General features: G+C 38.6%; 2 protein-coding genes across 2 annotated transcripts in view; both read right to left on the reverse strand.

The window, feature by feature from the left end:
* Positions 1–2,027, reverse strand: part of stard3nl (STARD3 N-terminal like) — an 11,988-nt gene extending 9,961 nt beyond the window's left edge. The window contains exon 1 of the mRNA XM_037682438.1: positions 1,731–2,027. Coding sequence (XP_037538366.1) covers positions 1,731–1,931 — 201 coding nt within the window. The 5' untranslated portion in view covers positions 1,932–2,027. The remainder of the gene's footprint in view (positions 1–1,730) is intronic.
* Positions 2,028–6,896: 4,869 nt separating this feature from the next.
* Positions 6,897–8,647, reverse strand: LOC119415262 (tripartite motif-containing protein 16-like). Its single transcript, XM_037682437.1, has one exon. The coding sequence runs from the start codon at positions 8,568–8,570 to the stop codon at positions 6,897–6,899; it is 1,674 nt and encodes a 557-aa protein (XP_037538365.1). The 5' UTR covers positions 8,571–8,647.
* Between the last annotated feature and the right edge of the window lie 1,049 nt (positions 8,648–9,696).

Here is a 9,696-nt window from a genome sequence, read left to right on the forward strand (position 1 = left end):
ATATATATATCTATATATATATATATATATATATATATATGTATATAAAGGTTTAGGTTATATGGTGGTTTGGTTTGCTGGGACTTTAAGCAACAAGTTAGGTCCTAAAAAAACACCAAATTAACAACAAATCAGAGCAGCTTGGTGCTCTTAAGCTCTCAACAATATATGTATAAATAAAAGCTAAATGAAAAAAAATAAATAAATAAACAATCTCAGCATTTAGTAGATAAAATATAATCTAAAGTGCTTATAAATAAAATGCTATTCAATTATTAAAACTACTCATAAAAAGTTGCGCTGGTTTCTGTTCAGTTGTTGCTTTAATCACCAGGAAGGAGATGATGAATCTGTAATAACCTGAAAACGAAGGTTATACAAAGTAAAACATTTTACTCTGGCCATGTGAACGTCTGCCTGTAAATGTTGCTGGTCTTGTTCTGAACCCAAACACCAGTCTGAACAGACTAGTAACAATAATACCGTTTCAGTCAAGAGGGGAGAGAACTTCCCTAAACAACAGAAAACTATCTGAGCAGATTTGCCGTCTGAGACGAGTCCTTAAAAATGCCGTTACAGTAAAAACACACTGCGTCACTCTGAGGTTGGGTCTTATGTGGAAGATGGAGCTCGCTGTGACGGGATCATTGTGGGAAATTCCTTTACAGTAAAAAAAAATAACTTCCTCAATCTGTTTTACAGCTGTGTGACCTGCCCCTCCTGCAGCATCTGACCCACTTCTGTTCGACCCGGACCCGATTGAGACGGCACCGTCTGCTGCTCAATGTGCACTTTATTACTGTGAAGAGCTGCCAGAACAAAACCAGAGCTCCTGATTATAAACGTGTGTTGCTGTGGCTGAAGTTAATCATCAACAGCACCGTCAACTATAAAGTACTTTGATCTGTTTTTTTTTTTAATCAAGGACTTCATCTTTTTTATTTTGTTCATAAAAAATATATTTTGCTAAATGATATTTTTATTAAACTTTTTAAATGAACAAGTTTGATCTAATTCTTGTGGTTTTATTCAAAAAATGACCTTTGTAACAATAGGAGGAAAAAAACTTGTTGCGCTGAAGGTGACAGAAATTATAAATGATGTGCAGTGATTTCAGAAGTTATAAAACAAATGTGAGCTAATCTCTCAGCTGCAAACTTTAATTGTTGTTGACACTTTTTAGTCACCTTACACAAAACAAAAGTTCTAACCTGCGCAGCTTCAAACGTGTACTTCAGCAGAATAAACTATAAAACAAATCAGAAGGTAGGAGGAGGTGGGCAACAAAAAGCTGTGCACGGCCTGGATTACTGTGCACATAAAACAGGCTGTGATTTTCAAAATGTACTGTGCAAAACATGGCTGCTCAGATCAATTATCAGTTGGTCCTTTCTTGCAGGTTTGAGTAGCCAACAAGTCTCCAACAGTCACAGCCCAATGTGAGACTGGCTTTAATGCTTAACGGTGCGCAAAATCATAAACCAGTTCATAAAAAGGGAACGTTTTCAAAACCGCCACAGCGTGAATCAACACATGGAACAAAAAGCCAAATAAAATGGAGGTTATACTGTTCATCGGCTAGTTTGAATAAAAAGTGACGTTTCTGTAAAGCTTTAAAATTAATTTCTGGCTGAGGTGTAGTCCTTTAAAATGCATGACACCGGTATAATAGTGTAAAATAGACTCCATGATCTTTGAAAGCAGGCAGTGTGTTCACAAACACGTCTTACGTTGAGCTCGATGATCCAGAGCAAGGCGATGAACAAGAGGTCAAAGGTGACGAAGAGGCAGAACGTCCTCCTCACGTCCGAGATGCACTTCTTCTCCGCAGCTTCGTACGACTCCACCCTGACAGAGATGGGTGTGGAGTTGATGGAGTTGATCCCCCTGCCGGTGAACCGCGAATCGATGCTGCTGCACCTACTTTCCATCTCTGGCCACGCCTCCTGGACAGGTAGGCCCGCCCACCGCTCAGCGTTCAGAAGGAGCCCTCAGAGGCAGGTGCGGTGTTCATTGGAGCTGGTTTTTGGGATGAGAGGACTCAGTTTGTTTGAATAAACACCATCTGCAGAAAAGATTAAGCAAAGAACCAGAAAAATCATCTTTACTCAGGACAGAAAGTTTTATAATGACACTTAAATCAGAGTTAATACTTTACTTTTTAAAAACTGGCTTCTAAGATGATGACATCTTTCAAAATAGAGAGACAAGATATTTGGCAGAATCATGTACTTGTTGATATGGGTCCGTACAAAAAGTAACAATTTAATTTGATTCTTAAACTTTTGGAAATCTGAAAAAAATCCCCGAGGAAAATGTGTTTTAATGTTCAGTAAAACCAAACATTTAAATAAATTAGTGCAAGAAGTAAAGTATTTTTTCATATATTTAGGTTCAATAATAACAGTTTAGTCTATAAAACTCCCTGAGAACACGGTGAAATGTTCTAATATTTAATTTTGTCTGGGCACAACCAGAATCCAGACATTCCGTTCACAAACATTAATCCAATCTACAAAATGAATCTATTTTAATTTGATAACTAAATGCAGAGAACTACATTTAAAGTTTGTTAAAGAGTCTGTTTTGACTTTTTCTTACATGCATTAATGAGCTTTTAAAATCTATACCATCAATAGTTTCTAAAGAGTCTTTCAGTATGTTTTAGACGTTTAAACATGTTTTTGTCGCAGGAATTATTCCGGGTGTTTAGAGATGGCGAATCGTCATTAGTCAGAGAACTGGCAGCGTCACCAGTCAAGTTGTTCAATGGGAGCTCTGTTCAGTGTTTGGTTCCACTCATTGTTCTTCCTTTAAAAAAAAAATTAAAATACCAGCAACATGTTGAGAAAAACATGTGTTTCCAACATCAACTGGGCTGTTGTGTTGTTTTCTGTCATGTGAGAAACCTCTCAGCCCTGAGCTTCACTGCAACCATCCCTCCCTCTTACTTCAACATGTATTTATTTAACATTTATTTATACACGTGGTCTAATGGAGTCACAAGAACTCATTTTCTAGAGACACCTGATTGGGAGCAGATGGTGGGGGTTAGGGGCCTTGCTCGAGGGCCCAGAGTCGGGCAAATGAGGGTGGAGGCAGGTGTGGGTGTTTCACCTTTCCCACCCACATTTTGATGTTGTCGGTACGGGGAGTTGAACCTGCGACCTTCAAATCACAGGCCCATCTTCTCTAACCTCTGCACCACCACTCCCACAAGTTGTATAACAAGTTTAATTTTAAAACACTTATAAAATATCGCTGGTACCGTATGAGGGCACGTGTTTTGTAAGGACATGAAACTAAGCGTGCTTTTGCATCAACCATCTTTTGATACAGAGCAAATCAGTAAAAACACTAAACTTCATCCCAAAACCAACTTTGACTGGAGACTTTGTTGTCCATTATTTTTCATTTATTCACCGTTGAGAAAAACAAAGGTTTAATTTCTTGTTTAATTCATAAGAATACAATTTTACTCAGCCCTATACAGCTTTAAATTAATCATTAAAAAGTAACAAATCTTTGTAAGTCGCACAGATTAAAAGAATTCGACACCTGAGCTTAATCTGCGTGCAACATACTTCAACGTCAGGCCGATTAAAAAATATTATAATGAAACCCATAATCAAATATTCCCAAACTCGTATCATAAACTGTCACTTCCCCTGAAAATGAAATCTTCTGTTTGTAGCTTCCTCTTCAAACCCCAGAGCTTCTACATTTAAACTACACAACATTTAACCCTGAAATGTAACAACTTTGAAAAGTTTGATTTTTTTTTTAATATATCTACCATTTTATTATGCATAGCGTTGACCACATTAATATAAGTCTTCATTTTAAGCATTAATTGGAAGTAAAATATTTTAAAGTTCCTGCATTTAGATTGTAAATCCTGCATATTAGAGATTTGAACTTTTCCACTGGAGGCAGAACGTCACTCCTGCACGCTTGTCTGATTCTGCATCTTTCGTTTACCTCCACGGACGTCAGCTGGTCTAACGTAGATCATGCAGGTGACTCAAACGTTCCGGTTTTGGCAGATTTAGCTAAGTGTTTGTTTATATTGTGTACCCACATTTCAGAATTGCATATCAATACATCTGGAAAACTACTGGGGTTAACGCTGGCACTATTTGGTGTAGTTCAGGGTAACCTTTTAATAGCTTGCAATGAGTATCTAAATTACTTTTTTTATTCGTACATACGTGAGCAAATTTTATACGACAGAAGTTCAGCATTACAATTGTTAATGATTAAACCAGTGGTTTATGACTTCCATACGTTGTGCTGACTTTCTACAAACAGCTGTGTGGAGCTTTGGGGTTTTTATTCCAGATGTGCCAGACTTGACACCAATAGTTCAGACCTATGTGGCTCCAACGTGCAATGCTTTTATCAACTGCCTATTATTTGGTGTGAACAGGTGTGTCTAAACCCTTGACTGAAACTGTTTCTGCCTTGGTCTGCACTGAAATCAGCTCTGGTCTACTGGTAATTTCTCAGCAGAGGAAATAAAGGCTCATGGCTGACTGGTTCGGTCAATTTGCTTTTTGAGAAGGAAGAAGAAAAAAGATCAGCAAAGCAATGGATACCGTTTCAATTAAACGGATAATAACTCTGTTGCAGGAGTTTTTAGAAATAAATCTTGGTCTTGGCCAAGATAACACATTAAGATGATAAATACAAACATCAACAGCTTAAATAAAGGCTTTTCATATGGAAAACTGTCACAAAAGTTCTGTGTTTATGTGATAAATACTTTATTATGTTTCTCAGACGGACAGTACCAGCAACTGCAGGGTGTATTTAGTTTAATTACCATTCGTCACGCCATTTGTGGACATGAAGTTCATTATATTCTAATCAATCGGTGTTGTTACAACAGTAGTCTGATCAGGGATTTACACCTGTACAGGTGATTTAAAACGAGTCAGGGTGCCATGAAGACAGTTTAACCAACAGGTAATCAGAAACCTTAAATAGTACAACAGATAAAAGCTAAAGTCTCAAACTCAGTCTAAGAGTGATAAAATAAAAACATTTAGGCTTCGCTGCATCAGCAGCTTCACAGGAAAAACATTCATCGCTACAAAAAGCAACAACACCCGCCTGGCTGAGGCTGAAAAGGCCAACAACTACCGTAAAACAAACATCTGAGTATTCTTTGACACGCACACGACCGGTTTACCCAAGTACACAAGAAAACAACAAGAACGTAAAGTAAACAGAACAACTGCGACGCTGTTTACCCGCGTCGCTATTTGACAACAAGCTAGCAAGATAGCGATGCAAAAGTCAAAATTTATCCCGTTCTTTACCGTCTTTGTTACAATTCTTACCTCGAAAAGTCGCACAGTGACGGTTTTATCGTTTGTAAATAAAAAGTTGAAACTGTTGTGCCAGTTAATATGAGACATCAGCTTCGGAGAAGCAGACAAATCATCTATTTCCTCTGTGCTAGCTCAAAGGATGAAAGTAGCTTGTAGACGAGAATGCGCAATGAACTTTGGGAAATGTAGTCCGCAGCTGGCTCGACAGCCGACGGTTGGCGGAGTGATACCTCCTGGTGGTTTCATGGAAGAGTTACAGCTTCAGTTTGTTATTCAACTTTAATTGTGCCAGATGTATATATTTAAAACAACAACAACAAAAAAAAAAAAAGTTTAGTTTTCTAAACATAAAACGTTAAAATTCAATTTGGTTTATTTATATCGCACCAAGTCGCAACAGAAGTCATCTCAGGGCACTGAACAAAAACATTCATATATAAAAATATTGATTTAACAGAAACGTTCATATATAAAAATAATAATTTAACATTATTTATCTGAGGAGCAGACTGCTTTGAATGTAACTCCATCGCAGAACTCTCATCTTGAGCAAGCATGAAGGCGACAGTGGAAAGGAAGTTATGCACTACATTTTGCTGTTTTATGTTGTTTTGTAAAAAAACAAAAATTGTATATTGCTTTATGCAATTCTGCCAACATAGTTAAAGGTTTCTTTTTTTGATAAATCCTATAATTAGGGTCGACTTGTCATGTTTTCTTCAGCCTAGACTACAAGAGGACTTTCCTCATTTCCATAAATGAATTGTTCAAATTAAATAGTTTTCATTTGATACTATTTATATTTTAACATGTGATTCTTGACCTGCCATTGTGTATCTGTTCCTACCAACTCTTTAACATCCCATTTATTTTTGTCAAAAATTGTGTCATTTAGGATGAGTCAACCAGTTTGTGTAGTAACTGTTTTTATCTGTAATGTGATGCAGCAGAGTGTTTTTATTTATTGATTGCTGAATGAAGCTGAAACTGATGTCTGATCTTATCCAGCATCACATGACGAACTCATGATGAACTAATGATGAAGTCATGATGAACTTCATCCTTTGAACAGTCTCTGGATCTCCTGCAGAAAGTGTCAACAGGTTGATTCTTAATTAAAAGATGATCTTCAGGTCAACTAAAAACAAAAACGTATTTATTAAATTCATCTGTCAACAAATGTTGCTCTCAGTTTGTTTCACAGGTAAAAAGACAAAAAACTTGAAAAGTCCTTTCATTAATTTTTGTTGACAATTTTTATTTTATTATTCTCATTAACATATTTTGTTTTGTTACTGTCGTCTGAAATAAAACATTTCTACAAAGTAAATAATAAAGTTCACAAATTATTATTGACAAACTAAATAAATGTATTTTCTGCTTCAAACAGTCTGAACCAAACCTTTATGAGAGAAAAATAATTTGATTAAGAGACAATTGATGTTTACATTGATTTATCAAGAAAACTTGTAGAAATAAAATAAAAACTGTAAAAATAATAATCATCAGTTGATCAGTGTCACATCACAACTATAAACTCAACGTTACTAAATAAAAACATTATTTCAGTTGACAAAACTCAGCAGAGTCTCCAGTCCAGTGAACAAAAAGTCCAGCGTGGAGCGGCTGAGTGAAGGTGGTCTGGACTCTGTGGAGGAGGGTCCTGGTCTCAGAGACTCTGTAGAAGGACAGAAGACCTGCTCTGTGGTCCAGGTACACTCCGATCCTGGAGGAACCAGGACCTGAGATGGAGGTTTCAATGTTGTTGTGACTAAATACAAATCTGTCTTTAAAACAAAGTAAACACCACGATTTGTCATTAAGTCCAAAAAAAGACTGAATTACTGTTCTGCTGATATTCTTGTATGAGACTGCTACAGCTGCTGCTCCTCCTCTCCACTCCACCTCCCAGTAACAACGACCAGTCAGACTCTCTCTGCTCAGAACCTGAGAACAATCCATGAATCTGTCTGGATGATCAGAATAAAACTGAGGATGATTCATAAATTCAACTTTTCTGTTCTCCTCTGACAGTAACAGGTTTTTATTTGCTGTGTTTGGATCCAGTGTGATGTCACATGAACATCTGAAGAATCCAGCTCTGCTCTTTGGTTCTGGTTCTGGTTCTGACAGTAAAACGTCCACCTCAGAGACAGTCAGTGAGACGTTTGTCCATGTGTCTCTCAGGGTGTCCTGTAGTTTGTCTCTGAGCTCCTCCACAGCTGCTGTCACGTCCTCAAAGTATCTCAGAGGACGGATGTTGACCCTGGATGAGTGTGGAGACTCACCCAGTGCTGACACTGACTGGTAGTTGTGGAGAAACTGGTTGTGGTCCTCTGTGTGTGAGAGCTGCTTCAGCTCAGCATCTTTCCTCTTCAGCTCAGTGATCTCCTGCTCCAGCTTCTCCTGAAGCTCCAAGACTCGCCTCACTTCAGTTTCCTGCTGGGATCTGATCTGCTGCTTCACATCAGAGCTTCTCTTCTGGATGAGACGGATCAGCTGAGTGAAGATCTCCTCACTGTCCTCCACTGTTTGATCAGCAGAGTGATTGATGGCCTCCACCTCCTGTTGAAGCAGCTCCACATCTTTCTCTCTTTCCTGGATCTCCTGCTGGATTGTTTCTCGTCTCACCTCGAGCTCTCTCTGCCTCTCGGTCCTTTCTGCTGCAGCTGAGACTGTGTCGTGGCCTCCATGTTCATCCACAGAGCAGAGATAACAGATACACTTCTGATCCGTACGGCAGAACATCTTCATCACCTCATCATGACGAGAGCAGATGTTCTCCTGGAGGTTCTTGGAGGGCTCCACCAGCTTGTGTTTCTGAAGTGGAGCTGACTCATAATGAGGCTGAAGGTGTTTCTCACAGTAAGAGGCCAGACAGACTAAACAGGACTTGATGGCTTTCAGTTTTCTTCCAGAGCAGACATCACAGGACACATCTTCAGGTCCAGCATAGCAGTGATCAGCAGGAGCAGCTTGGAGTCCAGTCTTCTTCAGCTGCTCCACCAGGACAGATAACATGATGTTTTTCTCCAGGACAGGCCTCGGTGTGAAGGTTCTCCTGCACTGAGGGCAGCTGTGGACTCCTTTCTGATCCTCTCCATCCCAGTGGGATTTAATACAGCTCATACAGTAGCTGTGTCCACAGGGAAGAGCCACCGGATCCTTCAGTAGATCCAAACAGATCGAGCAGGAGATAGTTTCTGGGTCCAGCTGATCTCCTTTCTGTGCCATTTTGTGTTTTAGTCAGCGACTGTGTGAGTTCTTCCTGAGAAGTGAAACTGAACTCTGATCTAGAAATCACGTGTCTGTGCAGAGAGACTGAAGCCAATCAGCTCCAACATCCAGCCCCTGGTGGAGACACCACCTGAAGAGGAGGGAACAAGGAGACATGAGGACAGAGCGGGTGGAGCTGCTGTGTTTGAGAGCAGGAAGAAGAGGCAGAGCTTTGACACTGAACTCTTTGACCCTTTGAGAGTTTTCATCTTCAAACCTGAAACAGCTGGAGCAGTTTTCTCACCACAAGATTACCTGTGGAAACATCTACCACACTCTAAAATTATTCTAATCTAATCTCAGGTGTAAAGAACACACAGCAGCTTCCACCATGTCACTATTTATTAAACCAAGAGTGTTTTTAGATTCAACTTAAGACATTAGAGACAGAGTTATTTAGCTACTTCTTCCTCAGCTGCTGAACCTTCAGGGTTTAAGCTACATTTGGCAACAAAGGAGCAATTTTACACTAAATGTCATATTTTCTCATTTAAATTTTGCAAACTGTAACCAAATAATTCACACACCTAATTCATTTTTTCCAAATGTTGTTTATAAACTACCCATATTAAAACATAAAGGTCTTTTTTCTCAAGCTGAATTGTATTATATCTGTTCTTGACTGCAACCTGCTTGGAATGCTCCTTTTTTAACTTATTTACACACAACCACCAAAATGTGTGTTTACGTTCTGCAAACTGAAAAGTGCCACTAGAAATAAGACTTTTTTCAACAAAAATGTTAGAAACTATTTATTTTACTCTAAGAAAGTTATCGGCTGCAAACGTCAGGAGTTTCTTTCATTCAGATCAGTTCTGGTTCAAAGAAGAATTGCACGAACAAAGTTTCAAATGTTGCTGTAAATAAATATAAGAATGGACTTTTAGTACTTCAAACACGTCTGCAGATGAGTTTTATATCTGTGCATGAACTTGTTCTCATGTTTATTACAAGTCAACAAACAGCAGGAGTTCCCAACGTGTCCACAAAATGTAAATTAAACTCTTCCTGGAACTTTCCTCCAGATGAACTTCAGGATTTAGACGATTAGTTTTGAAGAGAAAAACCCAGAACAGTTAATGAA

The sequence above is a fragment of the Nematolebias whitei genome, chromosome 9, assembly GCF_014905685.2.
Source record: "Nematolebias whitei isolate Nwh7 chromosome 9, NemWhi1, whole genome shotgun sequence".
Lineage (NCBI taxonomy): Eukaryota > Metazoa > Chordata > Actinopteri > Cyprinodontiformes > Rivulidae > Nematolebias > Nematolebias whitei.

Coding starts and splice junctions, on each gene's coding strand:
- LOC119415262 (XM_037682437.1), bottom strand. CDS start 8,570: ATGGCACAGAAAGGAGATCAGCTGGACCCAGAAACTATCTCCTGCTCG.